Source organism: Alosa sapidissima, chromosome 9 (assembly GCF_018492685.1).
Source record: "Alosa sapidissima isolate fAloSap1 chromosome 9, fAloSap1.pri, whole genome shotgun sequence".
Lineage (NCBI taxonomy): Eukaryota > Metazoa > Chordata > Actinopteri > Clupeiformes > Clupeidae > Alosa > Alosa sapidissima.
The window spans coordinates 27987877-28009192 of record NC_055965.1 but is presented as its reverse complement, the minus strand read 5'-3'; the positions used below and the strand labels follow the sequence as shown (position 1 = coordinate 28009192).

General features: G+C 42.5%; 2 protein-coding genes and 1 long non-coding RNA gene across 3 annotated transcripts in view; all 3 read right to left on the bottom strand.

The window, feature by feature from the left end:
• The window catches only part of LOC121718510 (calcium-binding mitochondrial carrier protein SCaMC-1-like), a 15870-nt gene extending 9012 nt beyond the window's left edge, over positions 1-6858 (bottom strand). The window contains exons 1-2 of the mRNA XM_042103521.1: positions 5832-6858; positions 420-546 (exon numbers count right to left, since the gene is read on the bottom strand). Coding sequence (XP_041959455.1) covers positions 420-546; positions 5832-6029 — 325 coding nt within the window. The 5' untranslated portion in view covers positions 6030-6858. The remainder of the gene's footprint in view (positions 1-419; positions 547-5831) is intronic.
• A 2556-nt stretch (positions 6859-9414) lies between these two features.
• Positions 9415-21316, bottom strand: part of LOC121719383 — a 92408-nt gene continuing 80506 nt past the window's right edge. Inside the window, exons 13-14 of the mRNA XM_042104919.1 lie at positions 15604-15780; positions 9415-10091 (exon numbers count right to left, since the gene is read on the bottom strand). Of these exons, the coding sequence (XP_041960853.1) occupies positions 10009-10091; positions 15604-15780 (260 nt within the window). The 3' untranslated portion in view covers positions 9415-10008. The remainder of the gene's footprint in view (positions 10092-15603; positions 15781-21316) is intronic.
• LOC121719695 lies at positions 16409-20288 on the bottom strand. Its single transcript, XR_006034306.1, has 3 exons — positions 20038-20288; positions 19418-19419; positions 16409-16715 (listed from the first exon to the last, which is right to left on the bottom strand). It is a non-coding gene; the product is annotated as an uncharacterized LOC121719695 (long non-coding RNA).

Sequence of the window (21316 nt, the reverse complement as noted above, 5' to 3'; positions counted from 1 at the left end):
TGTTAATCATACACACACACACTCTCAATATTGCCATTTGTGTGCCTGTGTGATACACTTTCAGTGAATATTTGATTTGCCAGAATCATAGACTGCGTGTGTGTGTGTGTATTTTGCTACATTCTCATACTAACATATCATCATGGTCACTCTTAATATAATGGCCACTCTTAATACGCTGACTCCCTGTTTCTTTCGTACACACACACACACACATACACACTCAATATTGCCATCCTAATGTGATACACTTTCAGTGAATATTTGATTTGATTTATAGTTTGATTGGTTGTTCACAGAATCATAGACTATGTGTATGTGTGTTAGAATCTCATACTACCATATCATCATGGTCACATGTGACATGTGACATATACACTCCCTCCCTCTCACACACACACACACACACACACACTCACCATCGTTGTTGCGGTCCAGGCTGCGGAACATGAGCCTGAGGCGGCGCTCGTGGGAGTGCAGGTACTGACAGAACTCCTCAAAGTCCAGCTGGCCGTCCGCATTCCTATCACCAGCACGCACTATCTTCTGGGGAGAGGGCCCCAGCAATGGAGGGAGAGAGAGAGAGATGGAGGGAGAGATATGGAGAGATGGAGAGATGGAGAGAGAGAGAGAGATGGAGGGAGAGAGAGGGCCCCAGCGATGGAGGGAGAGAGAGAGAGAGAGATGGAGGGAGAGAGATGGAGAGATGGAGGGAGATGGGAAGATGGAGAGAGATGGAGAGAGATGGAGAGATGGAGGGAGAGAGAGAGATGGAGAGATGGAGGGAGGGAGGGAGATGGAGAGAGAGAGAGAGAGAGAGATGGGAAGATGGAGGGAGAGAGAGATGGAGAGATGGAGAGTTAGAGAGAGATGGAGAGATGGAGAGGGAGAGAGAGAGATGGGAATATGGAGGGAGATGGAGATTGAGGGAGAAAGAGATTTAGAGATGGGAAGATGGAGGGAGAGAGATGATAGGATGATAGAGGTAGAGAGATAGAGATAGAGAGAGAGAGAGAGAGAGAGAGAGAGAGAGAAACAGAAAGGTAAAGATAGAGGGATGGTGAGAGAAGCAGGAAGAGGGTGTTGGAGAGGAAAGGGGGAGAGAGAGGGATGGAGAGAGAAAAGAAACAGAAGTGTCGGAGAGAAAGAAACAGAGAGGGGTGGAAAGAGAAAGGGATGGAAAGAGAGAGAGAGAGAACAGAGAGGGGTGGAAAGAGAAAGGGATGGAAAGAGAGAGAGAGAGAACAGAGAGGGGTGGAAAGAGAAAGGGATGGAGGCCAAAATGATTAGGAACAGAAAAGGATGGAGCAGGATGGAGAATAAGAACAAAGAGCATGTTAACATTCAGACAGCTGATTGGGCCACCAAACAACATAGTAACCAATCACTGCTCCTGTTATTGGTTTGCCTGGGCCAGTCTATAGTCTAGGGTAAGACAGTCAGAAATGCTATAAAGTACACGTATAATAATGATGATGATGATGAGAGTTAAAGATGAGCATAACAACATTAGGCTGTATACGGGGTCAGTCATCCGTCATGAGGGAAACTAAACACCATGTTTACCTGACCTGGAGCAGGTCTAAAACAATTAACACACAGTGTGTGTCAATCAAACAAAAGCAGTCATGTCTGTGTGTGTGTGTTTGTGTGTCATATCATCACACTACTCTCTCCCTGTACCCTTAGGCATCAGGCTGTAATAAAATTAAATGAGTTTGACTGTTTAAGAGTGTTGAGTCACTTCCAGACTCCCTCTTCTCTCTCTCTCTCTCTCTCTCTCTCTCTCTCTCTCTCTCTCTCTAAGGAACAGTCTGCAATTCCACTGGTGAAACCTCCAACACTCAGGCCTTGGCAGTAGGAGTTAAGACATTTAGAGACGAGACAGACGAGTCCAGGAAGTGATGTCAAACCGGAAGTAGGTACATAATATACTATGGATAATACAGCAGGAAAAACATGTTTTTTGACAGTCTATGGAAAAAATAGTCGCATTAGGTAGAACCTTTTTATTATTATTCGTAATTAACATTTATTTAAATAATCAAAGAAATCAAGAAATCACATAAGAATGTATTCCAACATAAGGAAGCAGCATGGGAAACTTGTCATTTTTCGAACTATTTTCCAAGACAAAGTGAAGATCCGCACACATTTAAGTATTTTTTTTATTTTAGTTTCAAGCGTTTCAACGTTTCAACTTTGGTTGGAAGTCTGAGGAAGGGCCGTAAGGGCTTTGAAACGTTACTAAAATAAAAAAAAATACTTAAATGGGAGCTCTACAGTGGGCAGATCTTCACTTTGTCTTGTAAACCGTATCTTCGATCCTGCACCTGGATGAATTTTGGATGTGCGTGATAAAACTGTGCTTTTTCTAACTATTTTCCAAGCCTGATGTACAGCTGTAACACAAGGGTCTGGTGTCCGTTTGTTATGACGCACTTCCTGCGACGGTCACTCGCCTCAAAATGACTTAACTCCCTCTCGTTTTCTTGTGAAAAAAACACATCATGGGCTACCATAATGACATGAGTCATAAGTTACATTTTAACCAAGGACCAAACAAAACGCCCCAGAGAGAGAGAGGTAGCATTTCCAGAGAAACTCCACACACGGTTTCCCGGTGTGTGTGTGTGTGTGTGTGTGTGTGTGTGTGTGTGTGTGTGTGTGTGTGTGTGTGTGTGCTGTGCTGTAGGCCTACTTGTGTCTGAAGCACTCTGGCAGACATGAAGAGAGCACAGAGACAACTTAAATCAATGAGAATACTGTGTGTGTGTGTGTGTGTGTGTGTGTGTGTGTGTGTGTGTGTGTGTGTGTGTGTGTGTGTGTGTAACCTTGCCAAGGAACTTTCACACACATACTCAGGCCATTACCCAGTGGTGCTTGCACAGTCTAAAATACCTATGTCTAAAACACACACACACACACACACACACTATGGATATCCACTAACATAATCTTTCTATATTTTCTCACTTGAAATGTACATGCAACCATGTTACTCTTCCACACAGGTGCACACACACACACAGGTTAGGCACTCACTGCAAACAATCCTCTCTCTCTCTCTCTCTCTCTCTCTTTCTCTCTCTCTCTCTCTCTCTCTCTCTCTCTTTCTCTCTCTCTCTCTCTCTCCTTCTCTCTCTCATATTCTTGTTGTCAAACACAACAGACCCTATCTGCCTCTGTCAGGGTTTATTATTCTATAAAACACTGCAGACCTCATAACAGTGCAGTAATCAAAAGAGTTCACAACACACACATACACACACACACACACACACACACACGTGTGTGTGTGCACACACTCTCCCAATGGCACAGAGACACATACCAATGCATTATCTGTACGTTCCTGAGAGTCTGGGTTTAGCTGGACACCTGACTGATAAAGGCTGGAGCTCCGAGTAGACCATGTCAGCTCCCACCACATCACCAACACACACACACACACACACACACACACACACACACACACACACACACACACACACACACACACACATACACACATACACATACACACACACACACACACATACAAACACACACACACACAAACACACACACACACACACACAAACACACACACACACACACAAATGTGCCCAGAACACACACCACACTCTGAGAACGTCCCAACACACACACACACACACACACACACACAAACACACAAATGTGCCCAGAACACACACCACACTCTGAGAACGTCCCAACACACACACACACACACACTAACACAGACACACACAAACACACCACACACTCTACAAATGTCCTAACACACACACACACACACCCACACACTCTCACTCTCTGTGTGTCTGCATCTCTCTCTTTCCTTCTCTCCGTGTATATGCCTCTCCTTTTTCTCTCCATCTGTGTCTACATCTCTCTCTCTCCCTCCCTCCCTCCCTCCCTCTCTCTCTCTCTCTCTCTCTCTCTCTCCCTCTCTCTCTCTCTCTCTCTAATGATCACTGTGGTGTGCTGCACTTTGATAATCAGGTGACCCAGGTGACCTGTTTTTTTCTGTCTGTTTGTGTTGCTGTTACTATCTCCCTCTCTCTCTCTCTCAAACATTCAGACAGTGTGTAGAAAACTGATACACACTACTATCTCCCTCTCTCTCTCTCTCTCTCTCAAACATTCAGACAGTGTGTAGAACACTGATACACACTACTATCTCCCTCTCTCTCTCTCTCTCTCAAACATTCAGACAGTGTGTAGAAAACTGATACACACTACTATCTCCCTCTCTCTCTCTCTCTCAAACATTCAGACAGTGTGTAGAAAACTGATACACTACTATCTCCCTCTCTCTCTCTCTCAAACATTCAGACAGTGTGTAGAAAACTGATACACTACTATCTCCCTCTCTCTCTCTCTCTCTCTCTGTTATTCCATCTCTCCCTCCACCACCTCACCTCTCTGAAAGCAAACTGGGATATGAGAGATGGAGGGAACCAGTGCTGTGTTTCCAAGTCCGTGGAACACGCTCTTATAGCCAGTGGAACGTGCTCTTATAGCCGGTGGAACGTGCTCTTATAGCCAGTGGAACGTGCTCTTATAGCTGCTGGAACATGTGTTCTCATAGCCAGTGGAACGTGCTCTTATAGCCAGTGGAACATGTGTTCTTATAGCCAGTGGAACGTGCTCTTATAGCCAGTGGAACATTTGTTCTTATAGCCAGTGGAACATGTGTTCTTATAGCCAGTGGAACATGTGTTCTTATAGCCAGTGGAACATTTGTTCTTATAGCCAGTGGAACGGGCTCTTATAGCCAGTGAAACGGGCTCTTATGTAAAGTGCACACCAAGCTGACAGTGGCACATCTGATGATGATGATGATGATGATGATGATGTTGGACTGGCCTGTGGCTCAAACCGGTGCACAGCACTGTTGACACAGACACTGTGGTGGTCATACAGCAGGCCGAAGTGGAAATGGACAAGTTTACCATAAAATTAAACATTTATGTTATAAGAGTTCAGCCGGCCGACTGCAAGAGCAAGGAGCTCACAATGCAAGAGGTTTATGAGTGAATTCCTATTCAATACATGCACACAGACTTACACACACACGTACTGTGCATACGTACATCTAATCATTTCATTAGAATTGGAGGTGAACAGCATTGTTTTGTCATCTTACATGGATGGATGACCTGTTGGTGATGTAGGAGCAGGCCCAGTTGTAGGCATAGAGGTCTGTATAAGGGTCACTACAAGATGTATTGATCCCCTATCTATCTATCTATCTATCTATCTATGTCAGCTTGTCAGTGGAACGTGCTCTTATCAGTTCTCCAGACAGTGAAATGTGCTGTTATATCGTATATTGGTTCTCTAGCTGTTCTTTAAGGGGGGGGTCAAATGGTCTGGCCAGGTCAAATGGTGTTTAATCCCCTCACGTCTGACCTCAATCACAACATGGACAGGCTTGCACTGCAACAGCTGGGCATCCAACTGCCTAGATCATTCAAAGAGTTTTGCAGAGGCTTAATTTCGTTAACGGGACTATCATGGTTAATCCGCTATGGTGCCCTGCGATATGGTTTATGCGAGTGTACGGGATCACGTGGTTCAGTAAGTGGATGCAGAATGCGCGTGCGTGTGTGCAAGCGCCTTTGAAACCGCTGGCCATAGCACTGACATTAGGCCGTCTGTCATTACCATGGTCACTGCTCGTGAAACGAACCTGCACAGGCGCAGCACAGCACACGGCTACTCGCTGGGCTAAACGTCACAACACCCTGCGTTGGTTGTAGCCTAGTTCTGAGTAGCCCAGTTTTACAGAACATTGTGCAAAAACACTAGGATCCCCTTACCTCCTCCACGGAGCCCCGCGACAGAAGCCCTCGTGCGGCGAGCCCGGCCCGCAGCTCACTGACGTCGATGCGCCCATCCTTGTTAAGGTCCAACTCATCGAACAGCTCGGCCCACCGTTGCTCCCGTTCGGGATCAACACCGCTGTCCAAGCACCGAGCTCGACTCCAAAGAGGAGGGAAGCCTATTTTTGCCGTCATGAGTGTGTGTGTGTGTGTGTGTGTGTAGAGCAGCCCCAGTGTCAACAATCAGCAGCAACACAGGCCAATGGCAAGACTCCCTACACACACTCAGTCATACTTCTTTGGGGAAGGTGCAGCCATTCTCGATTCGTCCTCCAAAAGTAAGTTATACCCGCGCAGTAGGCTGTAGCACAAGCGCGCAAGGAAAACGATCAAGTCGAATGATCCACAGCACAACACAAGCGGTGTTAGGCAGTCAATATAGGCCTGTTATTATTTTTTTCTAAAACAAAATTATGACGGGGAAAAACGGACCGACAATCGGTGAATCAGGAAGCCCGGATTGGAGTCACCGTGGTTTCAGAACCCCCATGCCTCCTCCCTATGAGACATATAACTGCTCCGTCTCTCTCCGGTCAGAAATCCGAAACGTACAGTCCTTTCTGCACGGATAATCCCGTGTCATATTCGCAGACCCTGCAGCGACCCATGTAGATTACGTGTCATCATCATAACATGCCGTTAAGGCTATTTCAACATGCAACACTGTCGTAGTCGTCGTCGTCACGCACTCGCTCGTTCTGCTGCCAGTCCCCCACGCAGACGCACACTTGAAAATTTCAACACATCGGGTTGGAAGGAAGAGCACCACGACTCACGACTCGCAAGACCTAAATCCCATGGACAACGACTCTCAGACACACACACACACACACACACGGTGTGTATGTTCCTGCTGAACTTGTGTCTTTAAATGTTCCCTGAATGTAGCCTATATATCGCCTTTGAGGCAACAGGCTCGTTTCCTTCCGTCTGCTCTTCGCGTAAGCTGGCTACGCAAGCAAGCAGTGAGAACACCTACCCAGGAATGCGACTCCGCGTCTGCGCCTTGCGAATGTAAATAACATTCATAATAGGGCTACTAGCAATCTTTCATTCACCCACTCCACCTGCATAAAACTAAGTAAATGTTTATTACAGCCACGGACGGTCCTTCAGCGGGCGCTTCCATACAGAGAACAGGTGTGAGGCAGTGGTCATTTGACGCCAATATCAACCTTTGAATGACATTTCTAAGCTGCTTCTTAACTCATTCTGAAGACAAACTACAAGGACAAAGATTGTTGTCATGTTTACAGAGAGACAAGATGACCAAGAACATTCCAATTATTATTCATAAGTTATTTCGTTAATAAAAACAGATGCAAAATGGGCATTGTACAATACCCAACAAGATATATGTATTGGGTAAATACCAAAAGTTATTTATGTTGCACTTCACCTTTAAAACTTAAATAACTGGCTTGTGGAAATGTTTTCATTATTCTGGAAAGTATTTCAAACCAATGAAGAAGAGGTATGGCACCTAATCTGTCTTTAATGCTCATAATAGCCTGGTACTTAATTAAATATTGCACTCTGATGTGTGTGTGAGTGTGTCTGTGTGTAACCCAGTGGTTCTCAAACTCTTTCTGTCATTCCCCACTTTGAAAGTGGCAAATTTTCAAACACCACCTGAACTCATCAACTGTCAAAAAATGGTTCTACGTTGCATTTCCTGTCTTGGTCCGCTGGATCAGATGCTATTTTAATTCATGTCAAGTCAAGTTGTATAGCGCATTTCATACACAGAGGTCATTCAATGTGCTTTACATAAACAAAACAAAACAATAATGGCAAATAAAAGCATAGAAGGGCAATATAGTCAAAGAATAGTTCAAAAGGTAAAGATCATAATAAAAAGAAAACATAAAACACAAGGTAAAATCATTTAAAAATAAATTAGTACGCAAAAACAAAGGCAAAAGTAGTAAAAAAGTAATAAAAGACAAGGTAGAATAATTATCAAGGCAGATTCAGAATTTGTAACTCGGCGCAGTTAGCAGAAAGCATCTGAGAACAGTCTAGTCTTAAGTCTAGATTTAAAACTGGCTACAGTTGGGGCCTTTTTGATGTCATCCGAAAGTTGGTTCCAGAGCTCAGCCGCATAGCAGCTAAAAGCTGCTTCACCATGTTTAGTTCTAACAGTAGGTTTTACCTGGGACCTGAGAGGACAAGAAGGTGTGCACTGCTGAAGCATGTCTGATAGGTATTTAGGTCCTGCTCCATTTACTGATTTATAAACAAGCAATAGTGCTTTAAAGTCAATTCTGTGACTTCCTGGAAGCCAGTGCAAGGACTTAAGAATTGGAGTAATGTGGTCAGTTCTTTTAGTTTTTGTTAGAATCCTAGCTGCTGCATTTTGTATCACCTGAAGCTGTTTGATAGTCTTTTTAGGAAGGCCTGTGAACAGTCCATTGCAGTAATCAACCCTGCTGGAGATCGTGTCGGTCTGTTTATGACTCCTATGTTTTGTGTGTGGTTATTTTGTTTTGAATCTATGATCTTGTCAAAAAAGAAAGTCATTATTAAAGATAAAGAAAAACAAAAACAAATTTCCTCCCAAAGTTCATCGCGCCTCACCTGACATGTCTCTATTGCAAGCGTCTGTGTGCACCGTTACCCAGTAATGCAACTGTGCGTCTGCACCTTGCAAATGTAAACAACATTCATAATATGGCTACTAGCTTTCATTCCCCATTCTGCATAAAACTAAGAGTTGTAGCCTACATGTTTATTCCAGCTACGGATGGTCCTCTAGCAGAGAACAGGTGTGAGGCAGTGGTCATTTGATGCCAATATTTTTGAATGCCTTTGAATGACATTTCTAAGCTGATTCTTAACTCATTCTAAAGATGAACTACAAGGATAAAGATTGTTGTGATGTTTACAGAGAAACAAGACAATCAAGAACATTCCAATGATTATTTATAAGTTATTTCATTAATAAAAACAGATCAAAATGGGCAGTGTACAATACTCAATACATTACTGTATATCACGCCAAAAGTTATTTCTGTTGCACTTCACTTCTACTGTGTGTGTGTGTGCAGTCTTTCAGCACCAGTATACAGAGAAAAACCAGCGTATAGTCGTATAGTCTCCAGGAGGTGTCTGGTTGCTTTATGCATCACACAAACAAAATGCTCTCACAAATGTATCAAACGGAAATACATTGGGACTCAAATCAGGAAAGATCTACATAAATACAGCACCAAGCAGTGATGAGAGGTCCTATGAGACCAGCGCTAGGGCACAGCCTAGTCGCCAGCTTGATGCTATCTTGCCACGGGTGTGACTGTAAGCACTCACATCAAGCTCCATGACAACTAAAGAATAGCTGACATTTACCATCACTTCCAAAAGCATTGTTCACATTTTTGCTGATTTTGATTGGTTGTCATATACAGGCTTTCAAAATGGCATTGTTGTGAGGCTTGGTCTCAGGAGCATTTAGACCAAATCGGTGCAAATCAGTAGATGACCCAGACCCATCCTTCAAAGAGAACAACTTTGGACCCCAGTCTTTTGAAAGGCTCAGAAGCCCCCAGTTTTATTGTTTTTTTTGGTTGTTAGATACATTATAATGCGTAAATTAACATTTACATAAAATTGTGAAAAAAAAGCTATCCAGCATTAACTGAGGGGAAAAAAAACATTAGCTAGATTATATAGATTACACACATAACCATAAATTATAGACCTAGATTACATAATACACATAAATATTGTTCAAAATACCTTTATGTACAATATGCAGTATATGGGTACAAATGCATCTAATCCAAGAGCTAGTAGAAGCTCTAATAGGTTATAACAATAAATCAACAGTGACAAGTGGAAAGTGAAAGATGTCTTTTCAATAACAATTTATCATAAAATATCAGAGTTATGTAATGAACATATTGGTCATTGTTACAATTTCAGAGAGAGAGAGAGAGAGAGAGAGAAAGGAAATATGAACTAATCTGTGACTTTTTCAGAATCTTTCAGAGGACAGTCCCCTCCTCCCTTCCTCTTCTGACTTCCTCCTTCACCGCTGATCTCATATGTTCGCTCCATCCCTCCAGTCTTCCAGACATTAGCGAACCAATCCCAGAGCTGTTAGCTGCTGACATCACAGAGTCTCGTTCTGAGGGGGCTTCAGATGCTGTGTCTGAGATGTGTGTGTGTGTGTGGTAGGCTGAGGGCACGTCTCATCTTCACTGAAAATAAAACACATGCAGACTTCAGGACTTCTACATATCTGTGTAATATTGATGGCATATAAACTCTTAGGATGAACAACAGTTCTGCTGCATCCTGAGCTTATAAAACAGCCATAAGAAGTTTGGTGTCAGCCCCCCTCCCCTCCAAAATCAAAATGGAAAAGACCTGCATTGCTACAGGAATTCTGAGATCTCTTTATACAGACTGCTGTCAGTGAATTTCCTCTATATTGTATCAGAGTTGTGTATATACTTTGTTGCATATGTTTATTAGTTTATAGATTCGTTTATTATTGTGTTTCTCAACTATAGGCGGAGCCTGAGAGGAAATATTCTTTAGTGCTGCTTTAAATCAATATGTATAATATTCTGTATTTATAGCAACAGGAGAAAGTGTGTGTGTCTCTCTCTCTGGATGTGTGTGTGTGTATTCTATATTTATAGCAACAAGAGTTGCTATAAATATAGAATACACACACAGGAGGATTAAAGAAATGTGTCCATGACAGGCAACTCATTTAGCATTAGATTGCAGGCTTTCTACATCCACGATAACATCACATCCTATCCAGATGAGAATCGGCCAATTAAAGTGAAAACGCTCTTACCCCAGCGTGACTCACCCTGAGGGGAATGTTAAAGAGTCTTGGCACGTGTAAATTATTGTTATATCCATGTTCGGCATGTCTTTATTTTAGTCAAGCAGTGAGTGGTGTGGGGTAATGTTGACAGAGAGAAGACAGTATTATAAATATTAATATTTCTGTCCCTGTCCTTTTTAAAGTTACATGTGTTAAGACCGCTTGGCTCAAGGCAGACTCAACATAGGGGAGACCACACTTTAGCGTAACGTTTTAAATGATATTTATTAACATAAAAGTAGAGAATGTCAGTTTAGGTACAAAAGTAAAGTGTTGTGCAATGTCAAGTAAAGGTGTGTCTAAGGGTAGATGAATAAACTAAATATAACATGACGGAGACGCAGAAGGAGGCGAGATCCCCAGAAGGGCAGCGAGTCAGGGCAGCTCCCAACGAGCTCTCCCATCAGAGCAGGCCAGGGAAATGAGTGAGAGAGCGACATCATGCCAGAGCCGGCCCTCTTATGGCCACGACAATTAACTTCAGGAGGCATCACCTCTGTACTCAGCAGCCTGTAGGAGACAGACGAGATAGCAGTAGCACAAATAGGGGCGGAGCCACCACACAAAGACCCACCAGGTTGTAACACATGTCAATTCAATAGCAGGGCTCAGATAAAGATCCAATCACATCCAAACTTGGTACACACAGTCACCACCACACCCCATGGACTAACATCAGATGCCGTTGAAAACTGCCATATGTTGATATCTCTATAGATGTGCTTTATGTAGAAATGTGAAATTTGGTGTACTTGTAGTTTGTCCCATTTACTCAGTGACGCTACAGTCACAGACATGCCCCCACAGTCTAGCGCTGTAGCTGCCTGGATACCTTAGCTGCTGGAACTAGCAACTCAAGCTAGGTAAAAAAAATGATTGTTTTTAGGGGGGTGGGGGGTGTTTGTACCGACAACCGTTAAAGGGCACTTCTTTCAATTCTAACTGGACCCTGGTAATCACTGCTTGCGGATATATTGTTTATGTCTATATTTCTTAGCAGACACTTTTGTCCAAAATCGACTCACATGGTACTGTACATTGACCCAAACCCCAGATCAATACACACCAGAGAGGAAACTCACCTCCCCCTCCAGTTCTCCCGGAACACTCCACATAGTGTTTAAGTCAAGTCAAGTCAAGTCGGCTTTTATTGTCAATTTCTTTACATGCACTGGTCATACAAAGAATTGAAATTTCGTTTCTTACTTTCCCATGCAGACATAGACATGCTTTAAATACAGACATAGTCATACTATGGACATAGCCATAGACAATAAACATTAAATTAAAGTGCAAGACTGAAATATAGAACATGTATGTATCAAAATAGAAATATAGGACATATATATAAAAAAAAAATAGAGGTAGTTGTGTTGTATATTTCTATAGTCTTAACAGTTACATGAAGTTTAAACTTGTGCTTGTGTGACCTGTATATTTACATTGATATGCAGTATGCAGTAATTCAAGTATATCAGGCTTGATGTGAAGCAGCAACACGTTTGGCTGCGCAGTCACAGTGCAGTTCCACATGGCGGTGTTGGGGGGGGGGGGGGGGGGGGTTTGGTAGACAGGATCCTAGTTTCCTAGGTTCCTGGTTGGCTGGTGGGTGGGGGGGGCTGTCAGTGATGGGAGAGTGGGTAGAGTGTTCAGCATCCTGATTGCTTGAAGGTGGATGAAGCTACTTGCAAGTCTGGTGGTGCGGGAGCGGAGGCTCCTGTACCTCTTTCCAGAGGGCAGGAGGCTGAACAGTTCGTGTGCAGGGTGGGTTGTGTCCTTGACAATCATTAGTGCTTTGCGGGTGAGGCGGGTGGTGTAAATGTCCTGCAGGGAGGGGAGTGGTGCTCCAATGATCCTCTTAGCTGTGTTAACAATGCGCTGGAGGGTCTTCCTGTTCTGATCTGTGCAGCTTCCGCCCCACACTGTGATGCTGCTGGAGACGATGCTCTCGATGGTCCCTCTGTAGAATGTAGTCATGACAGGAGGCGTGGCACTTGCCTTCTTCAATTTGCGCAAGAAGTAGAGGCGCTGCTGGGCTTTCTTCGCCAGTGATGCTGTGTTGGTGGTCCAGGAGAGGTCGTCGCTGATGTGCACCCCCAGAAATTTTGTGCTGCTCACTCTCTCCACAGCATCTCCGTCGATGGACAGTGGTGGCAGTTGTTTGTGGCCTCTCTGAAAGTTGACAACAATCTCCTTGGTCTTGCTGACATTTAGCAGGAGGTTGTTGTCTTTGCACCATTTAGCCAGCAGGTCTACTTCTTCTCTGTAGTGAGCCTCATCGCCCTTAGTGATGAGGCCCACCAGTGTTGTGTCGTCCGCAAACTTCACCAGATGGTTGGAGCTGTGAGTGGTTGTACAGTCATGTGTTAGCAGTGTGAAGAGCAGGGGGCTGAGCACACACCCTTGAGGGGCCCCCGTGCTCAGGGTCAGAGTGCTTGAGGTGTTGTCCCCGACACGTACTGCTTGTGGTCTCTGCAACAGGAAATCCAGCAGCCAGTTGCAGAGGGAGGTACTGAATCCTAGCTTGTCCAGTTTGCTGATGAGTTGTTGTGGTATTATGGTATTGAATGCTGAACTGAAGTCTATGAACAGCATTCTCACATATGAGTCTTTATTGTCTAAGTGGGTGAGGGCTGGATGGAGGGCAGAGCAGATTGCATCCTCCGTGGATCGTTTGGCTCGGTATGCAAACTGGAAGGGGTCCAGGGTGGGGGGTAGGGTGGCTTTGATGTGTGACATGACTAGCCGTTCGAAGCACTTCATGATTATGGGCGTGAGTGCTACAGGACGGTAGTCATTGAAGCATGATGGTTATGATTTCTTTGGCACGGGTATGATGGTGGCAGTTTTGAAAAGTGATGGGATGACTGCTTGCTCCAGAGAGGTGTTGAAAATGTCTGTAAAAACATCCTTCAGCTCTTCTGCACAGTCCTTCAACACTCGTCCTGGTATGTTGTCTGGGCCTGCTGCTTTGCGTGGGTTAATGGTGGCTAGTGTCCTCTTCACGCTGGCAGAGGACAGGTACAGGGGTTGGTCGTGGGGGGGAGGTGGGGTTTTCTGTGGGTGAGTGTCATTTTGTGCTTCAAAACGGGCGAAAAAACTGTTCAGGTCATTTAGCAGAGAGGTGTTGTTCTCACAGCTCCGTGGCGCAGGCTTGTAGTCAGTGATGGCCTGTATGCCCTGCCATAGGCTCTGTGCATCTCTGCTGTCTTTGAAGTGTGTTGTTATTTTGTCTGTGTAATCCTTTTTTGCCTTCCTGATGCCCTGGGACAGGTTAGCCCTCGCTGTTCTTAGGCCAGCTACATCTCCAGCTCTGAAGGCTTTGTCTCTGGCCCTCAGCAGTCTGTGGATGTCTCCTGTCAGCCATGGCTTCTGGTTGGCCCGAGTGGTGATGTGTTTTATTTCTGTAACATCATCGATGCATTTGGTGATGTAGGAGGTCACAGTGTCTGTGTATTCCTCAATGTCAATGTGGTTGTTGTGGGTGGCAGCTGTTTTGAAGATATCCCAGTCTGTTGTTTCAAAGCAGTCCTGAAGTTGTGAGACGGCCCCCTCCGGCCACATTCTCACCTCCTTCAGAACCGGTTTGGTGACTTTTGCTCTTTGTCTGTATCTGGGCATTAGTAGGATGCTAATGTGGTCTGATTGCCCGATATGGGGGAGGGGTTTGGCTTTGTAGGCTTCTTTCTGTGGGGTGTAAACAAGGTCCAGGGTGTTTTGTCCTCTTGTTGGGAAGTTTACATGTTGGTGAAATTTTGGTAGTACAGTTTTGAGATTGGCGTGATTGAAGTCTCCAGCGATGATTGTGAAGGCATCCGGGTGTTCACTTTGTTGTTCACTGACGGCCCGATACAGCTCATTCAGTGCCATGCTCCTGTCACTGTTTTTGTTGCTGGGGGGGATGTACACCGCGACCAGCAGAATCGCGGTGAATTCCCTGGGGAGGTAGAAGGGTCGGCACTTAATAATCATAAACTCCGCCAGTGGAGAGCAGTGTCTGTGTACTACCGTAGCGTCTCGGCACCAAGCATCATGTGTGTAAACACAAACTCCTCCACCACGTCTTTTGTCTGCTAGGGCTCGGTCTGCTCGATAGCACGTTAGCTGCTCCAGGTGTATAGCAGAGTCGGGGATGTTATCGTTGAGCCATGATTCAGTGATAACAGTCACGCAGCAGTTACTCACTGTCTTGTTTGCTGATCTTAGCAACCGAATGTCGTCCATCTTATTGTCCAGTGATCTTACGTTTGCCAGGAATATGGATGGTATTGCTGGGCGAGTTGGGTTGGCTGCTAGCCTTGTTCCGACGCCAGCTCGCTTGCCTCTCTTCCTTGTCCTGGCACACCACTTGCGGTGACGCCGGCCAGGTGAAGCAGACGGGTCCGTTGTTGTGGTAGGCAGGCGAAGTATTCCCAGTTCAGCCAGCGTCTCTGTTTTTATGTCCAAAACATCGATACTGTTGTTTTCCTCCCGTATCTGCAACAGTTGCTGTCGGCTGTACATGCGTTCCGACGTAGTTTCATGCGATAAACATTCCGAAAAACACATTTTAACAACAAAAAAAACACTGCACGTTCAGGAGAAGCAAGGAGTCGCTGCATCTACATGCGCCACTCACATCCTCCTCACTCCTGGGAGCCCCATTCAGAGGGGACTTCAGACAAGGCTACAGAAGGTGCTGGTGATGGATATGAGCCTGAGGTTTTCACTGTGAACATCTCCGGTCTGTCATCTCCACCCACTGGAACAGAGTGTAATGTCAACTTATTTCAGTTCTAATACAACCCTGATAATCAGCACAGTACAGTGCATTGTACTGTACATTGAACTAAACCCCAGAACAAAATAACCAAGGTAGCTCACCTCTCCCTTCAGTGCTCCCTTGGAAACTCCACTCAGTGTTGATAGACCCCTGGGAGCCCCATTCAGTAGAGGCTTCAGACAAGGCTATTGAAGTGGCTTCAGAAGGTGCTGCTGATGGGTATGTGTCGTAGCCTGAGGTTTCCACTGTGAACATCCCCGATCTGTCATCTCCACCCACTGAAACAGAGTATAAAACATTATCACTCCATGTGAAATACAGGACTTCCACTACACACAGTTCCAATTTCACACCACATTTCTCAAGGTGAAAAGCACCTTTTTTTCACCACACACGGGCAACTCAAGGCAACCCAGTCAGCCACCATCCTAGTCTGCTTGGTGCATGGTGACCTTTCTGTTTTAGATTTATCAGCATTGCCACAGCAGTGTCTCCTGATCAGTTTATGACTAACTGGTACTGTACCTGACTGAGAGCAGCATACACTCTTGTTTTATATCCAACCCAGGTAAAAAAGTAGTATACTTTAGTGTGTTAGAAATATGATTAAAGTATATGAAGTATAAAGCATGCTTACACTTTTTGTACTTTATGTAAAGTATGTTTAATGTGTACTTTTAGAAAGTATACTTCAAAGTAGATGTTATTAACTTCAACTTCAGTGTACTAAAATTAAACATACTTATTGTGCAATATTCAAAGTGTTTTTGTATGGTACTTTTCAAAAGTGTACTTTGTTGTTAGTGTATTTTAAATGGTAAATAAGTTTATTTAGTTTAAGTGTATTAAATTGCTAATACTTAGAGTATGCTTACACTTTTTGTACTTTATGTAAAGTAGGTTTAATGTGTACTTTTAGAAAGTATACTTCAAAGTAGATGTTATTAAGTTCAACTTCAGTGTACTAAAATTAAATATACTTATTGTGCAATATTCAAAGTGTTTTTGTAATGTACTTTTTAAAAGTGTACTTTGTTGTTAGTGTATTTTAAATGGTAAAGAAGTTTATTTAGTTTAAGTGTATTAAATTGCTAATACTTGTAAGTTGTAATATAGTGTACTTATGGAAAGTATATTTTTTTGGTAGGCCTAATACATTGTTTGTATAGTTTCATAGTCATCTCACCTTTAATAAAATACTAATGTGTGTAGCCTAGCGGGCACCGTGATGTCAATTTGATGTCAAGAATTAGTCAAGGTTTTGACCACGATGTTGAGCATCTATAATTTCATACTATTTTAGCATTACAAGCTATGGCTTGCTTGTGTTTGTAAAGAGGTCCAACAAGGGATCAATCTAACATGTAGTCACTGGTCTATAAAACTTGGGTCAATATGATTGATGTTAAATCAACGTTGATTTGATATCAAGCAAAAGGGCGTCAAAATGATATGGAATTGACGTCATTGAATTGACCACCATATGAAAACCAATAATGTTAATAATCATAATAGTAGTAATAATAGCCCACTAGGCTAATGTTACTATTGTTTTGACACTTCTACCAATCAGTCTGGTAATATAACAGACTAAAAAAGTAATCATTTTCACGATTGTTTTTAACGGATGCTTATCGCCACTTGATAAGCGCATGCGCACATACAGCAATTCCCATCCCCCACCCCTGATCAAATTCAAATTCGCGTAGCACTCTAGAATCTTTGCTGAGTTTGCTCCTTTTCAACTGCAGTCACCAGTGACTTCAACCGTCACTTTTCTGTCATGCCTCTGACTGAATGTGTAAGCTGTTCAAACTCTGCCGACATCATATCCCAGGTAAGAATTACAGTACTTTTGTATGCCAATTGAAAACGTGAATTTATTCGAAATATATTGTTTTCATAATGGAATGTTAATCAAAGCCGTTAGTCATGTTTAGAATTAGCTATTAAGCTAATGCTAGAGATGTTAGCTGTTAATGTTAACTTTTCCAGTAACTAACTTCACTATTATGTGGAATATCTGTTTGTTTGAAGTTTGTCTGTTTGTTAGTTTTAGAATGAAATATCAGGCGCAAGTAAGTTAGCTAACGTTATACATTTAAAGTAACGTTAGCTACATTTAAAGTGGCTGTTACCATGCAGGCTAGCAGACACAGATGAAAGTTGTTAACGTTAAAATTAATAACGGTTAACGTTACCTTGCGAACTTCCATGGGACATAGGTAGGTCACATTATTTAAACTTAATACATGTAGTGCTAGTGTTGATACATAATATACATGTAGTGTTGCTATAACTGCAAAGAGGTCCAGTATGAATTAAGTAATATATCAGTTATCTACCCACTGATTTACCTGTCATTTAATGGATGTGAATGGGGCAAGTGTGATGGGTGGGTGGCACCTCAATATCATGCCTACAAGTAAAGGGATCTTTAGTTTGTGAAGGGTAGTGTTAGGCTACATGTTCTTCATTTCATAGCCCTTATTTCCAAGCTCGTAAGAGATAGGTAAAGACACAAACACACCCACAATGTTATTTTGAAGTATTAAAAAACATTGTTGTTTTAGAGTTTTTGAACGAAATGGTTGGTAATTAGCAAGTTTACGAGTATAGTTTACATTCCGGTATGATGGCAGAATTGTCTTTGTGTACTGTGTGCAAAAACTATACTATTTAGCATGATTGTGCACAATGTGCAGCTACTTCAAATACTGTAAGTATTGTAATTTATCTAACACTACCGTTATGCATTACATTACATTACATTACATTTGGCTGACGCTTTTTAACCAAAGCGACTAACAACATGGTAAACAGTAAGTTTTAGAACAATTCTCACAATTTTAGGACAGTTTAAAAAAACATTAGAGTACAGTAAGAATAAGTGCGTCGGTGAGTGCTGTTTTTAAAAGTTACTTGTCAGTTTAAAACGGCTGGTGAGTGCTAGGAAAAAGCGTGGGGAAAAAGGTGGAGGTGGGGCGGGGATTGCATGGAAGGGATGATAAGGGACAGATATGATAAGGGATCAGATTCCAAAAATAATTCAGTGGAAATGCATGGATTCCAGTTTTCAACTGGATTATTTTTAGTTTTCAACTGAATTCCATGCATTTCCACTGAATTATTTTTGGAATCTGATCCCTTATCATACCTGTTCATTCTTACTCGTTGCTCGACTTATCGTGACTAAATTCAAGATGGCTGCAAACGCTAAACTTCGTGAAGATACTGTCTGTATAAATCGTCTTGTAAGTAAACTACCAGTGCTTTTTCAAAGTTCTCAATGTCTCGTTTTAAATGTCAGGGCCCTCGGAAGTCTACCAATGAAGTGTGGAGATACATTGAGCCTCGTAAATGGGTGTAAAACAGTGATTTATTTGCATGGCTAGCCCGATGCCGAAGCACCACTATTGAAAAAGCTGTTGGTAGCATCGGCTAACTAGCGCCAGATTTTGGAGTGCAGGGGACAAGCCGAGATGGGCTATGAGACATACGTTCACACTCGGTATCATGTTTCAATACACTTTAGGTCAATATCACACCGGAATTCTCCTTTAAAGGATGGAAAAAGTATGGGATTTTGAAATAGAAAATGTGTAGGAACCCTGTTAAAAGAAACCTTTTCTCTGTCTTTCTCCATTCAACTGGATCTCTCAATGTTCTCAATGTTCTCCAACATTCCATTACTTGTTACTACATTGTACATGTTGTCATACATTGTTCATATTTAGCCATATTTATTCTGCCCTTATAAGATAACTACTAATACACTGCACATATTTCATTTATATTACTCTAAACCACCTTCTATAAACCAACTGTATACTACTGTCTACACGGCACCATGTCTTGTCCAGTCTATGCACCAGCTGTCTATACTTTGTATATCACTTTTCTGCTTTTTTGCACTTCTAGTTAGACACAAACTGCATTTTGTTGTCATTGTACTTGTATTCTGCACAAATAATCAAAATATATGTCAATAAATGCTGATGTAATTTTGACATCAATGTTTGTTGCATTTATGTTTATTTGACATTGAAGCTTGATATCGAATGATATCAAAACGACATTAACATCTTGACATCAAATAGATGTAGAATTGACATCAAATGCCAACAAAGCTTGACATGGAAATGACATCTTGATGTAGAATAAATGTTAAATTGACATCAAAGCTTGACATTAAATGATATCAGAATAGCCTCAAAACGACATCAACATCATGACATCCTGATGTCAAATAAATGTCGAATTGACATCAAAGCTTGACATTGAATGATGTCAGAATAGCATCAAAACGACATCAACATCTTGACGTCGAATAAATGTTGAATTGACATCAAATGCCAACAAAGTATGACATCAAAATAACATCAAAACGACATCGCTGAGGTCAAAATCTTGACATCAAATTGACATCAGTACATTGACGTCAATACAACTTTCATTCTAGACCTGTTTTTTGACGTAATTTTGACGTCAATGTTTGATGTCATATTGATGTTGAATTGACATCAAATGCCCACTTAGGCCTGATATGTCAGCCGCATGGATGGCAATGTGCAATAACCTAGCCTAGACACACTGATCTATCAGTTTTGGTCATCAAATAATATTTTTCTTTTGTTGATTTTGTGTCTTAGTAAGGTAGTAGCCTATACGTTTGTGATGTAGAGGTTGTGAGAGGATGAATGTGGCATTTTGTTAAATTTATAGGCAACACAGTTAAATGTATAGGCAGTCCAGTTGACCAATAACATGGCTGTTTGAATTTGAAATGGAGGGATCTGTGCACCTTTCGAGCAAAACGTGGTGTGAGCAAACATTAACGTTATTTTATACAGCTTGTAACTTTATTTGCAAGACAGATGGATTGTAGAGACCAATAAATGCATACGTTTAAGGTCCGTATAAGGTTACAGGCATAAATTCTAGTCATGCCAGAGACGTTGGTCCTACAGAGCCAGAAGGACTCGTCATATGAGATAACAAGGGCTGAAGCCAGTTGGATCTAAAGTGCCAAGTTATTCGTTATCAGGTGAGTCCCAAAGCATATTAAATGATTCTGATGTAGCTTACTCTTTATGACCTTCGGTAGTCTTTGGAGAAGTTAAATAATTGATGGCTTAGCAATCTTTCAAGAGTTTGTTTTTATCCTTGCTAGTACAAGCTAGCAATGCCAGATCAGACTGGAAGATGGTGTGCTAGTAAGGAACTTAGCTACCACAGCTTTTGCCACCACATCTCAGTGTTGGGAGGGAAGTTCACTCACTGCACAACTCTACCAGCTGTACCTTTCCTCCTCAGCCATGATCCGTAACCATCATGGTTTTCTTTCTGGGCCAGAAGACTTTGCAAACAAATAAGCAATAAATGATCATGCATTACAAATTTAGCCATGTTGAAATCAGCATTTTGAATTGATGGTCTACCAATGAGGCTGTAGAGTATCGCGACACAATAGTGGTAAAAAGCATTTGCGCGATAAAACATGCATTCGGGTGTATTATATTATATATTATTTCACACACGTATATATTAAATGTGTGCGCTCAAATTCTCTCTGCGCGTGTGCACTCAGAGGAAACTGCTCCCCAAGCATGGAAGAAAATGCTGCGAGCGAGGAGGAATCTGACCAGCGCTCCGACGTCATAAACGTTGACCCAGATCCCTATCAAGAAGACTACATTAGACTAGCCTGCTTTGTGTTTGTGAGATTATTGACAAGCGTTGGCTAGCACTAACGTTAGACAAACTATAATGGAAGAAAGTGTGTTCTTTATTAAGCAACGTTTACCTAAAGTT